General features: G+C 44.3%; 1 protein-coding gene across 1 annotated transcript; it reads right to left on the bottom strand.

The window, feature by feature from the left end:
• Positions 1-523: 523 nt before the first annotated feature.
• LOC144129996 (alpha-tocopherol transfer protein-like) lies at positions 524-18,091 on the bottom strand. The gene is made up of 3 exons (XM_077664044.1): positions 18,052-18,091; positions 7,200-7,393; positions 524-688 (listed from the first exon to the last, which is right to left on the bottom strand). The coding sequence occupies exons 1-3, from the start codon at positions 18,089-18,091 to the stop codon at positions 524-526; spliced, it is 399 nt and encodes a 132-aa protein (XP_077520170.1).
• Between the last annotated feature and the right edge of the window lie 3,586 nt (positions 18,092-21,677).

Genomic DNA, 21,677 nt, shown 5'->3' on the forward strand with positions numbered 1-21,677 from the left:
TGGCTCAATGGTTAGGGCGCTCGTCTTCTGATCCGGAGTTCCCGGGTTCGAACCCGACCTCGGCGGCCGCGTTTCGATGGAGGCAAAACGCAAAGGCGCCCGTGTGCTGCACGATGTCAGTGCACGTTAAAGATCCCCAGGTGGTCGAAATTATACCGGAGCCCTCCACTACGACACCTCTTCCTTTCTTCTCCCAGTCCCACCTTTATCGCTTCTCTTATGGCGCGGTTCAGGTGTCCGCCGATATGTGAGAAAGATACTGCGCCATTTTCTTTCCCCAACAACCAATTTTTCAAGCCGAGCAAACAGTCCTGGTAAGAAAAGCGGCGGATGACGTAGACTGCTCAAGCCTATGACACGTATATAGCTTTCGCGTTAAGAACTCCCCTAGTGCGCTCCCCTAGTCTTGCGCAAACAACTTGGGAGACCAACTGACAGACCAAGCCATCTTTACTGTGGATTCTTTCTAACACTGGCCGTGAAGACATGCACCGGTCAGCGTTGAGGCGGCGCTCCCTGCGCCCTATGGCGTCCGTAGGAATTCCTTCACCCATTTCTCCAGGCACGCCAGCTGCTCCTCCTCTTCGGTGTAGTCGTAGCTCTCGAGCGTGCCTCCGTACTCCTCTGGAACCAAGTCGTCAGGCACAAGACCATGCAGCCTGCTCACATCGTGGCCAAAAAGGTGAACCTGAAATAAATGTGCAGATTTACTGAGTGGCCACCGCTCACTGTAATTAAGCGCCGGATACTGAAGAAGAGGTGCGCACGCACGGTACACATACAGAAGCGTGAGCTCCTTCTAAATTAGAGACAGACGATATGAGAAATACGCGCCGCCATCTCTTTCTTCGAGGTCCGATAGTTAAGTCCGCCATTCTGGCTTGTTCTAGAAAATGACGCCGTTTCAAGGCGTTAGGTAAAGACTGCTTCGTGCCAAAGCTGAAATGGTGATGCGCTTTTGCGTTACTCTAACCAGAGTGAGAAGATACTGCGATACGTGCGGGAACGAAGTACGTTTCAATTATCAGTTTATGTTATTTTTTACTGCTTGTGCACGTTTTGATAACAGGAAATGCCATCGTAGGCATCCTGTATGCGCACCGACCAGTATGCAGCTTTCGCTTTCTGCGATGATTTTCTCTAAAGCTTCGCAGGTAATTAGCGTTCAAATTACTATACGGACCAGGCTGTTTCTTGTGTGGTCAAAATGGCGAACGAGAAGAAAGATTTAGCATAGCGCAGACTACAAGACTCCTTCTGCGCATGCGCAGAGGCCCTACCAGGCCCCACCGCGCGTGCGCAGGAGGTGTCCGGCAGTACGGTATACACCTACGCTAGTACGTCTCCGCTAAGCTGAAACTTTATAATTTCGTGCGTTCATCAACGCTGCGGTAGGCCGCCACGTACGTAAAGGAGGAAATTCATCGGGAAAACTGCACATACGTCGGTGCTGCTCATGCTTGTTGTCCGGCCGCTAAAAAAGGCCTTTCATTAATTTACCGTCATATCTGATCCAGGCGCCCTCGGTGCTCTTCAGCTAAAAACCTCGATAGCTAAAGCTATGGCGTAGGACAGTGCACAAAAAGAACCATGCGCTGATTACTACCTAGCTTCTTGGTTTTCCGGCTGTTGAATTATCAACGTATTCACTATTTTTTACAAGTCCTAACAAAGCTCACTTGACCGCACAGTTGTCCAATAGTGTCACGCGCTATTTTCCTCTGATATGCTATCGCTCCTGCATGTTATACGCGTTAATGCGTCCATATGAAGCAATACATTGTGCATTATGATATAAACACTGAAGTTCGAGTGTTTTATTCATTCAGGGTTTCTGCAGTCGATATCCACGCGACACAAGCTTGTTCACAATTGAACAATGTAGCTATTTTGTCCTGACGGAAGATTTCAGTTCAGAGGTGAAGTATAAAGTAGGACAGTGTGCTAAAAATGCTTCAAGCTGCGAGATTTTGACTGAAGTTCTGGGGTTCAAGTTTCCGAAGCGACAGGATGAGCTATCAGGGGCGCCGCAATGGAGGACTACGGGGGTTTTAATTTAAACGCCTGGTGTACATCAAAGAACAATAAAGGGAAGTACTAAGTGAGGCTAGATTGAAAGGCTAGATCATGTCACAGAAAATATCTCATTTAAACGAAAAGAAAGCTGTTATAGGGAATAAAAATGCAAAAAGCTATGTACACGTGGCGCCACCAATCGTCGATTCGTGCAACTGCGGCTGGGAAGTGTCTACTGCGTTTCCTCGCCGAACACTATTTCGCCTGAAATGAGAAATTACCGGGGAAATACGAGGAAAACAGCACGGCGAGGGCGTAGCCACGAATGCGAAGACTCTCGTGTAATTAGAAAAGCGCGAAACAGGCGACCGAGAGAAAGATTAGAGGCAAAAACGAGCACTGAATCTCAGGCCCAGCGTTTTGCGCACACTGGCTGCGTGTGGTCGTACGCAGAAAGTTCAGAACCGCAGCTCTCAACGAAATTCGGACTCCGTTGTGCTTTGCTAGGCGGCTGGTGAAGCGGTTTTTTTTCTCACTTAAGACGTCGAAATGGCTACACTGTGTAGGCTAAGCACGTTCCGGTAGCGCAGTTTTTTTTTTTTTCAGTCTTCAGCGTCTGAAGCGTGATGCAATTGCGTGGTCTTCCGTATTTTCTGCGCATGGATAACGGGAATATGCTTTGAAAAATGCGGAAAAATATCTGAGAAGTACCCAATGCATGCACCATTACCTTTCCTTTGACTTATTAAAGAAAAAGTTTCCGAGCGCAGGTCATTATGCATGCAGTTTGTGCGGCTGTGGCACGCAAGGAAGAATTTTAGCGCCTTTCATTCGAGTGCTCATTTTCTACGGCAGCATACAAATGCGATATTCAGCTAAGTGGGTGTTAGCGATACATGCGCTTCTGTGGAAACAGATATTCAACCAGATATTCGTCCAACCAGATATTCGTCAACTTTATTTACGTGCATTCCCTGCCTGCAGCTAAGTCAACAAGCGGTAGATTAAAGCTTGGCGGAACGTATACCTGATTCCTTTCCACTTACAACAAACAGGAAGCAATTCTCGGACGTAGAAACTGCAACGACAGCAGCATGCAAGGTCACTCACAAGGGTCGTTTGGGATCACACTTACTGCGTAGTTTGCCAACAAACACGCGATAATCGACAGCACAACGCGATGTTTGATGGACAATGTGCGAGCAGTTTTCACTGAGATGTGGAGTTGAATGAAAGACTTAGAGTGCGAGTGCTGCTCGCCCACTTCCTAGGATCCCTCGAGCATAGCTGTACACTTCACGACGGCACACAACAAACGGAACGCCACATGCTCGCGTTATCGTCGCAGATGCATACCGATGAATCGGAGAGTACAATAAACGCAGAGGTATGACAGTACAGAAGAGGAGAGGCTTACCCTTTTCGTCAATTTAGGCTTCATGAAGTGCTTGGCTACCGCAAAAATAATGTTAAATATTGCAGGGTGGTTGACAATATAGACTCCTTTGATCCGCATGGGAAAGCAATCCTAAAAAAAAAACAAATGAATGTGAAATGGTGGCCAATAGGTCGTCTATTGCCTAGGCCGCAAACCCTAAAGTAAAAGAGAATAGGATAAAGGAGTGTTAGCACAAACTAACGGAAAGCAAATTGTTTCAAATTGCTGATGCTGTTCAATAGCAAGTGACTGAGGAAGAAATAACTATAAACCACTGCATAAAATGAGTCTAGAACGATTGACATGTCTCATGTGCGTAAAAAGTTGGGTTTCGACAACTAAGTCTCTTAGGACTGAAATTACTGTACACGTTGTGAGCTTGTGAGGGTTCATAGTAGGCGTTTGTGCGGTGCTGGTAATGAACATTTTGCGACACGGCTGCGTCTCCAAAATTTTTTTGCGAGAAATATGTTCAGAGTGTCACAGAGTGGGGAACAAAAATATGAATAACCGGGCCAGTTAAAAACACACTGAGGACAACTACATGCGAATTTTGTTCTAATTAAATATCAATTGTGTGTTTTTCCACTCTGGTGATGCTTGTTGGCGCATTTATTGGGAAAAAAATCTGGTTTACAAAATTTCCTGCGCTTGATTGAAAGTCGTGACCACGGGGAAAGAATCGATTATTTTTCCGTCGTGCTTGTGAGGTCTACACAGAAACGGACTCCGCGATCCTAGTAAGAAAATTAATGAAGTTTGCTGGGCTCAGGCATCCGTGCAACAAATTCTCTGCCGATGCGTCGCAGTGCCTGCAAAAGCGGTTGGGTCAGCGACATCTATTTTAATCTTTTTCTAGCTTGTGATAACTCTGTTTTCAGAGAAAGTAGCGTCTTTGTCATACAGACGGGAATTGTCTAACCATCTGTTTTCAGAGAAAGTAGCGTCTTTGTCATACAGACGGGAATTGTCTAACCATCCAATGCCCAACAAAAACATGCGTTTAAAGTTTGCCCTGCGCTGGCACTAATCAATTAAGACTGTCATACAAAACCAGTGGGGTGCGTTTTTGACAATAGACAGCAGGAAAATTGCGGGACTCTTAAGCTTCGCCTTTAAGAGATGAACGCGACAGCTTTATTGAGTCCCGTTCGCATCGCCGACTCAGTTACCTAATTTATAATTAGCATAATCATAATTACTGATGTGCGCACTAGTACATAGAATGCATTTTTTCAGCGCGAAATACGCAGGACAAAGGAAGGAGGTACACGCAGGACGAACACTGTCCTGCGTATGTCTCCTTTCTTTGTCCCGCGTATTTCGCGCTGAAGAGATGCATTCTACGTACCAAGACCAACTAACCAATCTTTCCACTTTAGCATCAGTACATTTATCTAAAATACTTCGGTAAGTCAATGACCACAAAGCATCACTAGGTACACCTTTTCAGCTCAACTAAAGAGTTGACCTGCCAGACACGTCGTATGGTGTAAGGTTTCTACCTATCGATAATGAAGGGGTTGTGTCATGCGACTTATTGATGCTGCTCTGCCTTCACAGTGTATGGAAAACACGAATGGCTCTAAAACACGTTGATGTGGATGCTCGCTCAGCGAGAGAGTATTTCATTGAAAGCGCGGCTCATAGAAACAATTTTACAATGCTCAGAGCATGAAACTAACTTGAACGGATGCCATTGCTGAGTGATCTGGAAAAATTGAGACGTTTTTGAATCACAGCGACGCTTTAATTGCGGCTGCCTCAATTATTGTGTTGTTTTTGTTATTTTTGCCCTGATATAATTTTTGAACCATGAGCAGAAAATACAGAGAAAAGGCTTTCGTGTCCTATGGGCAGCTTTCCCGTTTCGCAATCCGAAGGTCCTGGGTTTAATTGCCACCCCTTTGCAAGTTACCCGGATTTTATTTTAATCTCAATTTTATAGTTTTTTTCTTCCACCAGGATTTTCGTTTATGGCCAACGACAGCGACGACAATCACGACGCCAACTTTTCTGCGGCACGAGACCTTAACGCTGTTACTTTAAAACTGCAAGCGTCCAGAGGAGGAATCTGTGGATATGTTGATTGTTATGATGCAGTCTTAGGTTATGCGAAATAATTGCGTTCATGAATAATCACCCGTTGAAAAAATGCGATTGCCCAGAAGTTTGGGGCATGAGACGCGACTGAGCTTTTAGCGCCCTTTTTCCAGGTGAACTGAGACGTAGGGCGTGCGTAGTGCGCCCCTTTTTTTGTAGCATGATCAATAAAGTAATGCACTGTTATTTTTAGGAGTGAAACTCGCTGTGATTTATCTTAGAATGCGCTAAGAAACGCAGAATGAACGTCGTTTTAATGCAGCAGTTAACACCTTCATGGCCGAATTTTTATGTGACTGCTGATCACTACAGGCGATTTCTTCAAGTAGCGCTTCAATAGATATCCTACATCCCACTTGCCAACCGATTTATTACTACTGTCCATGCACAGAGGTCAGAATTCGTCAGAATGTGCATATATTTTTGGGGGAAATATCGCATCCTACCCATTTTCAGCGAACAGAAATTCGATGACTACTCAAATTTAACATACATTGCGACAGTGCATAGACAAATGCTTACCACAGCTGATTTAGCCATAACAAGAGTGTTTCAACGCCAACGATGCTGCTGACGTTCGGTACCGATGTACCCAAATTGAAAGCAAGCCACTTGTGTCTAGTTTGTTGCATCTAGTGAGGTTCTCCTATTTCTAGAACAATTAAGCTACTATTTTTTATTAAGTCATTTTTCCAAAGATGAAGAAATGGTTCTACTTATTGAGGCAGCAATGCTGAGATTAATTCAACGACTTGCGTTCCTTCATTTGCAGTTATAGATGCGCCTAATAGTAAATCATAAATACAGAAATGTCCGCAAGAGGGCTAAATGTTCTCACGGTGGTTGCATTTGCTGTTCTGGAAGATTAATCGCTGAAATATATTACTGTGTGCGTCTGAGAAAGGGTGCGCCACCCACCATTGTTCTTATATTAGAATGAGAGCGAGTTATATTATCGTTCCCAGTAGGCTAAGCATGGTGCATCTCAATTCAGCTTCACAAAAAGGGCGCTGTAAAAACTGTGGGCCACTCGCTAATGCATGCTTTGCCTGTAAAACACCGAGCTTGGCATCACAGGACAGGCCGTTAGTGAATCCGTGCTCCACTGAATTCAAAACATCATTTGAGGGACAAAAACCTCGTGGTGCGCGGAAAAATAACAACACGTTTCGTTTATCTTGATGAAAATCTATTGAGAAAGATACGATGGCGGTTGGGTGAAAAGGTGGCTTACTCTTTACCACTGGATTGCTCTCGATAACCTACCACTTCTGTCTTAAACCTCGTGGTGCGCGGGAAAATAACAACACGTTTCGTTTATCTTGATGAAAATCTATTGAGAAAGATATGATGGCGGTTGGGTGAAAAGCTGGCTAACTTTTTAGCACTGGATTGCTCTCGATAACCTACCACTTCTTTCTTATCATTTTGTTGAAAAAATGCCTGCATGCTGATGCAAATGTACCCGGCAGCTCAATTAGGCTGATTGTTATGGTATCGTGCTGTAACCGCACCCCGGGTAACATCGGTATACTTATATCCAAGCGTGAAGACGTGCACGTATGGAGAGAACCATCGACCAAGAAATGTTTCTTCGCCCGACACTTTCCCGTCAGCTCGCAATGCGAGGCTGTCAACTGACCTGCATGAGTGTTATGAACCTTTTGATAACAAAAGGCGTGAAGTGAAGCACATGGTGCGGTCCGAGGTCGGTTACATCTATCACGACCACGATGCCCTTGACTTGGGAGTCTTCTTTGTGGAGCAGATGGAACGTGTGGAGTATGCCCACCCTGAACAAGTCTGTGACTGAGCAGACATCAGTGTTCCATTTTCCTAGGAAGAGAATATGCAGATTTAACACAGTTTTGCAAAAGGCGACTATTAACAGGATTCAGCACAGTTGGACGTAAATACCACCGAGGCGTATACATAATTTCATGTTGTGTTCACCGTAATCGCTTTGTCGCTGCATATGAAGCGTTGCACATAGATGTCATTGTTTACACGTCAGCTTCGAGCCCTGTCCATTTCGGCAGCTGTCGGAGGCCGATGTTACCCGGCTAAGACTCGTCAGCAATGCACCGCATTCCGGACTGAAGTAATGCGTGGGCGGATCTTACACGCGCCAACACGAGAGTTGCGTTGCGGCTAGTTTTTGTGATTAAAGCTGAAAAATCAGGTCTCGGCAACATAGCATTTACAGTTTAATGTCTCCATGAAGTGATTCTCAAGGTCCAGTTAGTCTACGGAGGGCCTGGCCCTAAAACGTGTTCTTAAAGAATAGAATATATTTCCTGCTAAGTGAAGGAAGTCAGTTACCTGTGTGGCCTGTTTCGTGATTAGAAAGAAAAAAATACAAACTATTGTGTTAGACACACTAGTTAACAGCAGTAACTGCTAGAAATACTCTGGGAGGGCTTTTTTAACATGTGGAACTGTTCTTGAGACTTATCGTTGTAAACTAGGAAGCGCAAAATACCGGACTTCTCCGATGCGTGACACACAGGGTCCTCAATAGCGATAGCTGTGTGTCAGCCTTTGGGTCAGCTTAGTAATACACTTGTAACCTACATGGGTCTTCGCGAACTGCTGTAGTGGCGGCCTTTGATGACCCCAGCCTCATAAAAGTTGATTTGCATTCCAGAGCTTACATCTTAACCACGTAATTTAGATTCCCAGATCTGTACTGCGTATTCGGGTTGGGGGCTGTGCTGTGCTGTGGCACACTTAGCGGCGCAAGGAGGAAAAGGCTCTGAGATACAAAAAGCGGCTGTAACTCTCTCACGAAATGCTAAGTACATCCAGCTCGGTGGTTCCTGGAGCTAGCCCTATAGGGACGTCACGCTTTTGCGAACCCACGCTTAGTGGTGCATCTGAAGCTAAATCTCAAGATACAAGGCACTGCAGCTTTCGATTGTTCCAAAACATGCTACGTCTTCTTCGAGCATCCGCGCCATTAAATGAACAGGTGTGATGACCGATATGCCGACACTTTGTGAGGCCCTATTACACCGCTACCTTCCCATATATTTCTTACCACTACCTTTGGCATACCTTCAAAAGCCTTCACAATTCGCATTTTTCGTCCTTCCGCCTCATAGTCGACTGAATCTTTCTCGGGGTCAGACCTCAGTTCGAGAGCTCTCTCCTCTCTTTGCATATCTTGCCACCTTTAGGCTAAAACCTCTATTCAAGGGAGAATTTGATTCTGCGTGCAATTACTCGTCGTATCTTCTTAATGCTGCGAGAATATGTCTGTCACGTTGCGTGAGAATTTTTGTACCACGTTCTTATTTCTACGACGCGGCGCAGGTTCGAGATTAAGGCCGGCGATGGCTCCTCACGAAGACTTTGTAAGAACTTTATTTTCGGCATTTTTGTTGGTGTGACCTTCCTTACAGAGGCCCAAAAAGGCATGCGATTCAGAAACTGCACAGTATGCAGTCTTGCAGCGTGGCTTGAATGTATAACAGCACTCCCAGCTGGACATGGTGACGGTTGCGACCAGTTTGCACGTTTTTTCACCTCTGAAACTACAAAATTTCTTTTCGCAGCATATTTTCAGTAATAAATCGTAGCATGTCATAAAATACAGCCGCTGCTAAAATGCGACAAGCGGACATTGTCTTCTTTGAGCGATATTTCTTTGGGAAACCTATTGTGCGTCCTAGAATAATTTCTGCCCCCACGATTACTTTTATTTTTGATATTCCTACCGCCACACAAATACTGGGCTCTTCTGGTGTTGTCATTTCTTTTATTTTTTCTTCGTTTCTATTTCAGAGTTGTTGGCGAGGCAATATATTAAATGAGCGACCTTGTGCTTAGCGAAAAACTTGCATGCACTCGCTGACCTTTCATTCAGGAATTTGGCGTTTTATATGTAGAAAAAAATCTCATATCGCGTGCAGAGGTTGCATTACACGCACCGCTCATGTCACATTTTTCTGGGATTTTTTTTCTAAATTTATGTTGCTTTTTTGTTCATGGAGCTGCTACGTTTTTTCTAATTACATGCTGGGCCGTGGATGATAGAACTATACCCACGTAAGTTCACAGCAGCGCTGCGCACGTGTGCCCTTGTTCAGATGCTCCATGAGTATGTTCGGCACACAACCTTGCGACGCAGATTTAAGCAGGCACGTAATTCAGGCATTCTTTTATGAGGCTTGTATAGAGTTTAGATCATAGACTATGGCGTAATTAATAAATGTCGTTGTCACAATCAACGGAATCAGCAGCAGCTCAACTACGCGCACTGTATGACAAAACAGTTTCCATATTCTTACCTAACCTGATCAGTACCGCCGGTCTCCCATGCGGGTCTGTTCCTTGAGATACCGTCACCACACGATGCTTGCGGCAGGCGACGTCGAAAGGAATGTTGTGCGGGCCCAGAGATTCGAACAATTCCGGACTCTCCTTTTGCACCTTAAAGAGCCCCTTCACCCTCTTGAAGGCGCTCAGGCTGTCGTACTTCCGAGCTCGTAGGAAAATCGATAGGAAGGAATCGTCCGTTCTACAATGCAGCGAAGTGTCACCTGACGAATGGAAAGGTGAGAAAAATCAGGCATTAAATTTCTGCCGTTACAGACGCTTTCTCATTTTGATCGTCTGCCTTTAAAGCAGCCTACGAGATTCGGTCTAAAAAAGTGAAGTGTACGGTAAAATCAGCCTCTCGATGCCGAAGATCGTATTTACACAACAGATGGTCTTTTGAAACCTTTTACTTCTTTTTTTAAATTCACGGTGAGGCGTAAGAGATCTGAGTTTAGTAAAGCGGAGAAAAGGAATGTCGTTTTCAAGGTTAACACTTGGGGTGTCGTTTTCTTTACTGCCGGCGCTCTCTTGCGGTACAGTCGGCAAGTTTAGTTCGACGGGACTCGCTCATACCTGTTATAATTATTCAGGTTTGATGAATGATGTTATTAAAAGAAGGATGAAGAAAATGATAAGGACATATCAGGGTGTCATCGAGAACGATTTCCAGTGTTCAGTCACTTGGGGTCACCCGCTGCTTCGTGTTAGGATAAAGCACTGCAAAGTCTGATTAACATGGTTGCCGTGACAGCCTTTTCCTCTGACCAGAAAAAAACTGCGGCTGTCCTGAAACAGGACAATACGTTATACTTCGAACCCGAGCGAGGCGGCCGCGTTTCGATGGAGGCGAAACGTAAAAGGCGCCCATGTGCTGTGCGATGTCAGTGCGCGGTAAAGATCCTCAGGTGGTCGAAATTATTCCGGAGCCCTCTAGTACGGCACCTTTTTCTTCCTTTCCTCTTTCACTCCCTCCTTCATTCCTTCCCTTACGGCGCGGTTACGGTGTCCGGCAAGGTACGTGAGACATTTCCTGCGCCATATCCTTTCCCCAAAAACCAGTTTTCAATTTTTTATACTACGACAAGCGACCGTCGATCTAGTTTGTGAGCTTGAAGGTGATGTACTTTGATGAAGACTGAAGCGTCATAGCAGTAGTTTGTCGGGTATTCTTTTGAGAAGAGAAAATAAAATGGTAAGCTGGTTTCCAGATCATGCTCTTGTGATGTTTTCTGCAGTTATTACCGTGGGAGGCACTAAAGAAACCTTCCATATCCTTTGCATCTCTCGTAGCCAGGGTCGCTTTGGGGCGCAAAACCCTATAAACTAAACCTTTCAAATCCTTACGTAAAAATATGCTCTTAAAACGTCCCGACGGTCTTACCTTGAATGAGTGCCCGCAGTTCCTTCAGAGCACACCGTTTCACATCGTCCGTTTCTCCAAGATTTTGAAACGCAATTTCCTTAAATAGGTTTGGCGAGCCATCGACAGTGATTTGCACCTTTGTCTTCATACTTGCCATGAGAGCACCACCGTCTGTCGCAGAAAATGTTCGTAGTTGAGTAATAGGGCTTTCATAAAACCCAATAACTTCCGTGAAAAACCAGCAAGAAAGGAACCAGCATGAAAACGCACCGCACTGCATCACTAGAAAAAAAAACTGAGTTACCATTATGCTTTTTACGATGTGTGTATGTTCGAAATGATGGAGAAAAACATATTTAATTATTTTTTTTCATAGTTTTGTTCCCGTACATGGCCAAGCTGAATCTGATGTATTTGCTTAGAATTCTATACACTGTTACAGTGCATAATACTCTGCAACTAAAATGTCAGCGGTGCATTAAGACAAGAAAGAATCGGTTGCGAATGAAGCGTAAAATGCATTTAGTTGCGCTATAGGAGATATTTACGCATGTTTATTTTGTGGCATTTCAAAAAACCTGTATTCGCAAAAAAAGAATTTGGTGATTCTTAAATGTGCAAATTCTTAATTCAAGTGTCTGGCTCAGGAATAAAATGAGCTCTATACTATAGCTTCCGTTAGATCACAAGTTTGATTTCCGCGAACCATTCCTAAATGTTATTCTACTATATGTTTTTTTATATTCTAGTTTTTCTCATGGAATGGTAGTTTGCCGTAATCGCCACTCTCATGCCGTCAGTATATCTGTATATCTGCAGCATCTATGTCGAATGGAGCTGAATTTCTGGTTAACAGTGTGCAGACAACATCGTTGTATGTGATATGGCAAATGGTGCAAACGAAATCATCTTGCATGAAGGCCATCTCGTTAAATACGAAGTAAATCACTTTTCGCACAGCCGCCTTTCGTGTCACTTTTCTCACAGTATTAGCGACTCCTATCTGACGTGAGCAATATGTAAAATTGTTTGGCGTCCTTCTGAACATCAATCATCGCTCACAGTTTTCATATAAATGCCATTATCGCCAATCTTAACTACATGCTAACGCTTAGAAAACAAACGTTTCCATTGCATTTGTAGGAGCCAAAGTGATATGTTATATTTGTGTCTGTTTTGAACCACAGTGTCTGAAGTAAACAGGAATGTGCCGACGCAGTACGCAACCGTAACATGGAATCAGTAGTGCCTTCTAAGCTGTTTTTGCCCTGGTACACTTTTTTCTCTTTGTTGCTATGGCCGTCTACATATCGTAAGCTTTGAATAACTCCTTGTTACTATAGCATCTTTCTAGGCAGAGAAAACTCTGGAGCGTCTGCCATAGTTCGAAAAAATTATCACGCAACTCAAAATATGAAAAACGCTTCATCCCGCCACTCACATGAAGTTCATGGTGCACTGTTCGTTCATGCAACGTATTTCTAGTGCTTGCGGGATATGTTATCTACATTCTTTCTTTCTTACAAGTTTATTAAAGCGGAATGGGCTGACTGAAGCTTGGGTTGTTATGAACAGTATCGTGATTTTAAACAGCCTATCTTATTATTATAACAGACCACAAGCTTCAATATTTCATCCTTTTTTTTTTATTTATGAAATACTGCGGACACTAAGTCCAAACAGCGTGGGCATACAAGTGAGTGAAATAAGAAAGAAATAACACTGGAAAATAGACAGAAATAGCACTAATTGGTTAGACCTCATGGGGCAATGGTTGGTTTATTTGATTCAAATCTATTATAGTTCGTGGGAAAAATGAAAACTTGTAGGTGTCTGTTTTGGCGAATATAGGGGTTAGAAAACTAGGGTGGTAATGTCGAGTTTGTCTGGCAGATAACGGCTTTAAGTAAAATGAGGGGTCCAGACCAAATTTGTTCTCTAATAAAGGCGCAAGAAACTCTAACCTGAACTTTTTTCTTCGGAGTTCAAGTCGTTCAATTTGGTTAATTTCCATCAAAGTGGTGGGGGAGTCAGTCTTTGCATATTTATTAAAGATGAATCTAACAGCCTTTCTCTGTATTAGTTCCAAATTGGCTATGTTAGATTTAGTAAACGGGTCCCACACTACGCATGCGTATTCGAGTTTTGGTCTGATTATAGAAGAATAACAACGTAGCTTGATGTTAGGAGGCGCGTTCTTCAGTTTATGTCTTAAGCAGCACAATTTGCGAAATGCTGAAGAGAAAATGTTATTGATATGCAAGTTCCACGTTAATTTGCTAGTTATAGTTATGCCTAAGTATTTGTAGTTAGATACTTGTTCAAGAGGGGACGAAATTAATTTGTATGTGTAACTATGTGGTATGTCTTTTCTTGTTATCGGAAGATACACACTTTTGTCGGCACACTTTTTACGTCGTGGTAGTACATTTGTTCATGAATGTTTTTCTATCGTTATGAATCGCTCCTCATTCTGTAGCGTGTAAATCAACATCTAAGAGACAACCTAAAGAGAGCACTCGAGCGATTTTTGTTTAAGGCTACCATGCTTCCTTCAAACGTTTACACTGCTCTGACGCGTTGCCATATTTGTCATTTTATTCACCCCCCCCCCCACCCCCCTCCCAGTTTCTTTACTTGTGCTAGTGGGTATCATTTCTACTTAATCCTTTCTTCACTTTGAGGGCGTCTTGAAGGTATTGCTAAAATAAACAAGCTTTAGAAAGCGACTGTGCATGTCTTGATGTGAGGAAGAACAGATTGCGACTACAGAAATCAACAACATTATTAACAATATCCTCGACTACTATGGTTTTTATATAACAATTTTGAATAAGACTGAACTAATATATTGCTTCTTACGCTTTCAATAAAGATATATGTTTGGTTCTGGAAATTATAAACTCTATCCGTCCAGATGAAATAATCGTTCCGTTAAACAGAGCGCATTGTCGCTTAACGGAAACGAAATGTGTTATCAACTGTGCGTACATATACGGAGTCAGAGAACACGAGATCTCTGTGCGGACGCAGCGATTCGTTTCCGCGAGACCACGTGACATGCAGATCACGCGAGTGCACGTTCTGAGGAGTCGCGACATTCACTGCTGATTATTGCCGGTAGCATTAAAACTCTTTAATAAATAAACGAAATGAGCCGCGGAAAGCTGCTAGCACATAATATAACAATGTTGGATTGGCGCTGCAGGAGCTTATAATCAGATGAATATAAGAAACTTAGAGCTCCGCCTCTGTGCAACTGAACGAAATCCATCTTGAATCGAGTTTTCAGTGTCACGGTAAATCGAATACAAAAGTTTAAGCTAATGAAAAGGGTTGAATTAGGAATATTTCGTCAGGGAACAAACGATAGTAGTTGTGCTGATTACGATGAAAACGAATCAGAATGTTATTAATTATTTAGAAAAGCTACTCTTTTCTGCGGTGAAAGCTCTTCACCTCGGGGGTCATTGAAAGAAATGTGAACATACCGTCAATCGCCGCACCTTTCGTGTTCTTTCAGCAACCTCTCGACGACGCAGCCGACAGGTCATGTAAAAAACATTCCACTTGCACTACAGCAGTGAGGACGTAGGTTAGCTGCTTTCAGCTTACTGCACACGCTCTCTAGCGTAGGCCTTGTTCCTACGGGAGCTGAATGCACTGTCGGCAAGCTCACGAATGCAGTCAGCGCTGAACACTATCTCTCCAATCTAAATATGGACGCAAAACAAATAGAGCCGCACTTTCCCGCTACTCGTCTGTGAACCGGTCACTCTCTCGCATGTCTCCGCGTCATCGCCTTGGAGTGGAATATGAGATTTTCCTCTGCAGTCGCAAACAACCCTCTCGCTCAAGATCTGGTCACCGACCCCTTGCCGACGTTTTCTTCGCTCATGCAAAGCAAGCGAACAGCAGAGATATTAAATCAAATACGACCACATGCGCTTTCGTTAGTCCTGGATAACGAAGGGGAAGTTTAAAAACGGCTCTGGATCAGCGCTGGCATGACACGCGCCAGACTCTACAAGGAAAACTAATGTCGCAGGCGTGCGCGTGAGCCCAGCCCTGGACGCAAGTGACAGTGAAGCGGTGGGCAACCAATACCCGAGCACTTGATATAGGAGTATAGCCTGAGGAAGAATGCAAATACGGACCGAGGAAGCTGAAGTGTGAGTACACATGATTGTGGTTCTGAGGCGAATAAGAGCAGTGCACTCCAATGGTGCTCCTCGGGCATTTCGGCGTCGTACGGGAATAGATGTACTACTGGGGACAAAAGTTTCCGGGACGATAGTTGTAGGAAAATCGTTTATTGCAGCTTCCCCTCGCTATATACCCAGTCGCCTGATATTGTATGAAGGCATTAAAGGCCTAGATGCTCCTTCCTCTCTTCACAATATCAGGCGACTAGAGTGGAGCTGCAATAAACGTTTTTCCTGCAACTCGCGTCCCGGAAAATTTTGTCCCCAGTAGTACGTTACCTGTGTGGTAATACGTAAGCGCACAGAAATTGCTGCCATCATCATCAACTAAACTAGCATTTAAATATGCATCAACTGACATGGTTTTGCGCACACATTTTTATTCATTTATTTTTCTTGCTTTTCCTCGTTTCATGGAAAAGTCGGGCGAGCAGTATTTACCAAACGAAGATGCGAGTAAGTGCCAGTAATCTAGGGTTCATTAATAATACCGATTACGAAACTCAAAACACGAATAAAAATGCGGCCAGAGCCTGGGGCTAGTTTCTGGACGTTGGCAGATTGTAGCGCCGCCTGGCAGCTTATCCGCCACTGCGGGCTGCGCCTTGCAGCTTCACGATTGTATCTTTTGAACAGCTTTTCATTTCATTTGAATGCCGCTGGGGCATGACAATCCGTTAACAACCTACAAGAAAAATAACCAGTCAGTATGCAGTAAACCAGAACAGGGCTATAGAGGAGATTCAAGGAGGAGACGGCCAAACATACCCAGTTCGGCCAATATTCAGAATTTTTACTTTTTTTATCTCTTCTCCTAGCTTCTTCTGCCTCATGACGAAAAATTATAGTAAAATGTGCTGCAGATATTTGGAAAATAAAATTTCTTTGATGTGAGGTTCTCTAAAATGTCAAGCGAATCGCGTTTCTGATGGTCGCCGCGCATCGCGGATTCCGCGGCTTTCCGACAGCGAAGCCCGGCCTTTGTAGTATAACCATACATAGTACAGATCACAGTTTCCCGAGACAACAACGACGAATTTTTCTAGTCAAAAGCAAACGAAGCTATCTAAAACAGTTTTAAATATAGCGCTGCAATCAGCTGCTTGAGTGAACCTGCTATCCATGGAGCGCCTCCATTGGCTGAGACGCGTACACGTCAACCGTACGCATGACACGTGAGCGATGGTTTGCGGGCACGTCGTCTCTGCTGTGGTCGCTTAAGATACGTCTGCTCCGGCGACGTGTTTGGCAACTTGATCGTGCGCGAAAGACGAGAAGATTGTATCTCATACGGCTTCTTTTTTTATTCGTTACGTTTGCGGTGCTTGTTAGCGAGCCAGGTCTTTCTCCTTGACGTCAACCTGCAATCTGTGACGCTTGTCAGTTTCAGTCGAAGACGGTGACTGCCGAAGTGGCCGTCAACGTCGCGTTTTTGCGCTGATTTTTATTGTGACGCGCCGCCCAGGAAGGTTTTGCGCACTCGAGACTGTTTTTGCCGCTTATGTGGTAAAACTATGAGGTTGATTTTATCACCTTTCGCTTTTCCTGCATTTTTTTGTCGCTCATCTTTTCGACCTTTCGTAACGAATTAGATTAAAATAACTCACCTTTCTTTCGATGACTCCTGATGCATAGAAGAGTGACATGAAGCTCTGAATTTTACTAGATATGCGTGTAAGCATACCAGGGAAGAGAAAAGAGGTGATAGTTATGACATACAGGACGGAAGCCAACAATCATCGAGACCAAGAAGCATTGGGGATGCATTTTTGTTGTAATAATTTGTCGTCTTTATCAATCAGAGGTTAATAGGGTAAGAAGGTGAACGCATGCGCATTTTTCATATGGCAAAAAAAAAAACCCCGCACATACACAAACGGCACAATATCAAAAGCAAAACATACCGTTTTGCCATATATGCATGTGGCCTTCAATGAACACAGTTGGAGTCAACGCCCATCCTGAAACATCAGCAAACAAAATGTGTTGCGCATCGGCCCAAATTAATCTAAAGAGCCGTTTATGACTAAGTTGGTTCCCCTTCTGCTTAAAATTATTCGTGGTGAGCACCTGTAACAAAGCAGTCGATCCTCATATGCTGCCAGAGCATGGAACAAAATCTCTAATTCGGACCAGATTTTAGTGGTTCGAAACCATTTATTTTTTAAAGGTCTTACATTTCTTGTTGTGTAAATAGTTTGTGTATATTACCTCTCCCCCCTATACTCTCTTCTTGACCCCTCACCTCTTTCATTTCATTTCTCCATTCTGCCTGCTATTCTTTATGTCCGCTGCCCCAGCTCAGGTGATTCAGTATCGATGGCAGATGCCGGGGCTAGCAAAAATCATATTTCCTTTTTATTATTATTTTAATAAACCGCTACTACTTTTAAAGGCCTTGGTAACTAAAAAAACTAACTGTGTTCAGGGGAAGCATTTTGATTAACTATGCGATAAGGCAAAAAAATCAAACTAAAGGTACCATCGATTGCGGTATCTTGCCGAGACACTAGCGGAGACACTAGCGGAGACGACGCATTCCACTAACCAGACACGCTCCACCAAGTGCAAGCAGCTAAGTGGGACGCTATCTTCAGCCTTACTTGACGGCCCTGCCGTTGCCCTCCTGGGTGTGAAGGCCATGACCGCAAATTTCCGTAGTGACCTAGCACTGGAGGCTATCTCCATACGAAATATGGGCATGTGCAAAAAGAGACGTCTTTACAAGTTCTGCGCTCGAGTCGGTCTCTCTTCTGCCCCCGCTCTGTGCTTCAGTTATCTGTCTAGCAGTCTAGCGTATCGCGCCGACCTCGCATCTTGCCCTCTTCGGTAATGGAGAACTCTTTCGTCTGGCCGGAATCGGTCACCGCACCCACAGCAAGTAGCTGCTTTCAACTTACGTCGGAAAAGAACAGGCGGACAGTCAAAGTCGTCTTTTCTTGCTTTTCGAGAGCGTGAAATGCGAAATAGAATGCTGTGCTGTGGCAGTGCCCCCTTGAAAGAAAAGACCTCTGCGCTCCTCCTGTGACGTCGCGCTTCTTGCCCGGCTGACCATATCAGAGCACGAACACACGGCTCAAGAAGCGACGTCCGCCAATGTCTCTTGGCGGCCGTCCACGTGTACACTGTGTACACAGTGTGGTGTCGCTGTGGCAGCTGTGTACACCTTTAAACTGTGTCTGTAAAAACTGAGTTGAACAGCGACTAACAAACACTTTATTATTACTAGTTCTTTTTATCATGACACTGCGTAAATATCCCGTCTAATTCCGCCTTCCTCCGTTCGTTTTACTATCAGGAGGTGTAACGAGTGAAGCATGTATTAATTACTCGGGCATGCACGGATTCTCCATTTTGTTTCGCGTGGTAGCGCAGTGGAGCGACGCAAAATCATCCAAAAGAGCGGTGCTATGTGGGGCTCATCGTCTCGAGCCTGCATGGTGGCTATGAAAGAAGTCTTACAGACGGCTCTAGACTAACGTCAAGCACCTGCGTTCATTTGATCCGCATTAACCTCGCAGGGCAAAAAAGAAAAGGTCGATGCTGAGGAAATGGTACTACTAGGCGCATTTTCTGATTTCTGGCATACGTAGTCTTTCTCAAAAGTACACAGGCCAAAGGGGTCTGCTTCTGAGCCTTTCAACGCGGCTCCTCTTTCATGCCCATGGACCGTAGCCTCACGAAGACAGTTATGACTTTCAAATGTGCTTAAAAGCCCAGCTAGACGGCTTGGAAACAAACCCCTTGCGCTGTATATGTACTATGTCCCTGAAACCTGCTTTGCGGCAGGCGGCCCACCGGGTTGTGAACAACCTGCCAGGTGTGTACACCTCGCAGGCCTTCACCTGGGTGAAAGGTACACCTTGGTGAACACCTTCGAAGTAAACGCTTTAAGAGCAAATGCCTTTAGGTGAAAGGTCTTTGTGGTAAAGGCCTTTAGGTCAGACTCATTTAGGCCTTACTGCCCTTGACCATAAGGCCCTAAAGGCCTTTAGGCCGAAGGGCTTCATGGCAAATGGCTTTATGGCAAAAGTCTTTAGATAAAATGCCTTTAGCACATAAGGACCTTAAGTTCCCACTGTAACTAGTGCTAATACATGATATTCCGTGTTTAGCCAAGCTAAAACAACTTCTAATTTTTCTTTCATGCGCCAACCTATTCCAATTCTGTTTCAAGTACAATTCTGATTTCATTGATTTTCACTGCGCTATCTAAAAGAGATATCACCATCATCATGATCATCCTACGCCCACTGCAGGGCAAAGGCCTCTCCCAAGTCTCTACTCTTAACCCTGTCCTTTGCCAGCTTCACCCACTGTATCCCCGAAGACTTCTTAATAGAGAGTTATAGCATATCGCTACCGTGTTTACGTTACCGTTTACCGTGTTACCGGACACTGGACTTTCCAGTTAGCGCTGCGCACGCCACAAGACGTTTTAGCATACCGTCCCTCCCGTAACAAGTTGCCGTAAGGCCGAAACGAGTGATGATGATGGCAGAAGCCCCAGATTTTATTGCAAACAAATATACGGATGCATTGCAGGCATTTCTATGAAGTGAGCAGTTACATGCGCTTTAATAATTTTTTTCTCTACATATAAAGGCGTACCGACTACACTTCAGCTAATAACCGACTCAGCGGCTTTTCAAATGCGCCCGTGAAGCTAGGCACCTTGCCTACCCTGGCCAGGAGATTATTTTACTACGCAGAACTCAGTAAGCTTGCGTACGAAGCTCTCGTTGCGTTGCGGGCGCTGTTTCTTGCGGACCTTTTCTTTGCATTGCCGCATCTTTACATGTTTGGATGTAAACACAGTGGCTATAACTAGTGACGGTAAGTCAAAGCGCGTCAACTCATGGGCTGGAAAAACTTTCTATTTTCCTAAATTACTGATGAATATAGTAAGGAAATTACCAGTCTTTTTTTTTTCTTTTCAAGGAAAAAACTATGAAAATATAGGAACATGTTAAATCGAGCACAAAACTGAAGAGCTGCAGTGTTGTCGTTGCTATTTTGGCTATGTACACGACGTATAATTATGCTTAACTGCTCAAAATTCGGTAGATTATCCCAAAAAACATGGGCTAATTGTCACTCCAACCTCGACGTATGAGTAAGAATATTCGGAATAAAAGCGAATTCCTTCATTTAGAACGAGAGATAGTGCCGAAGAACGCGGCAGCAGTGCTGTATTTGTTCCTAAGCCGCCGTGCAGTGCGCCGCCATGTTTGTTTAAGAGCGAACGCTAACTCTTCGCAACGCTAAAAGATCCCGTAAAGTGCTTGCGGCCCGGTACGTGGCGGCGCATGCGCAGATGTCGTTAGCCGGGCCCGGTATACGGTGACGTAAACACGGTAACAATATGCTATAACACTAAAATCTCATCCGCCCACCTAACTTTCTGCCACTTCCTGCTACACTTGCCTTTTCTTGGAATCCAATCTTTTACCCTTGAGGACCAGCGGTTATCTTGCCTTCAGATAACATGCCCTGCCCAAGCCCATTTCTTCGTCTTTATCTCGACTAGGATGTCATTAACCAGCGTTTGTTCCCTCGCGCACTCTGCCCGCTTCCGGTCTCTTAACGTTACACCTATCATTTTTCTTTCCATGGCTCGCTGCGTTGTCCTCCACTTAAGTTGAGATATAATTGCTATGAATTTTCCTGCGAATGAAGACATCACTTCACAATGAACAAGCGAAAAAAAAAAGGTCATATGAAAACTTAACAAGGTGATGGTTCGGGCTAGTGGGTATGCGTTATGATCCATAGCGCAGCAACAAAACAGGGGACAAACACAAGCGCTAAACTTCCACTACGACTTTATTTGGTGCACACAGAATTTATACATGAAGAAAATAACGATACCATTAAGATTAGACAAGATAATTTGTGATCAAAAGCTTAAAAAGCACATGCAACCCATTTCACCGGTTGGCATACTGCTCCGAGTTCAAAAAATGTCATATCTTTCTTTGTCAGCGACAAAGACGGACTGCTGACGCAGCTTTCAGGTCCAGCTCTTTCGATTGCGGCAGCCTCGATAATTTCCCTTGGTAATCTATCCGCATTTCTGCCTATCACCTTGCATTCTTTAAAACCAGGCTTGCATTTATGAGCACGACAGTGCCGTGCCGAATTGCTGGAACCGCCATCCCTAACTTCCCTATGGTGCTCGCTTAACCGCTCATTAAGGCATCTGCCTGACTGCCCAATGTACGCCTTG

Source organism: Amblyomma americanum, chromosome 4 (assembly GCF_052857255.1).
Source record: "Amblyomma americanum isolate KBUSLIRL-KWMA chromosome 4, ASM5285725v1, whole genome shotgun sequence".
NCBI lineage: Eukaryota > Metazoa > Arthropoda > Arachnida > Ixodida > Ixodidae > Amblyomma > Amblyomma americanum.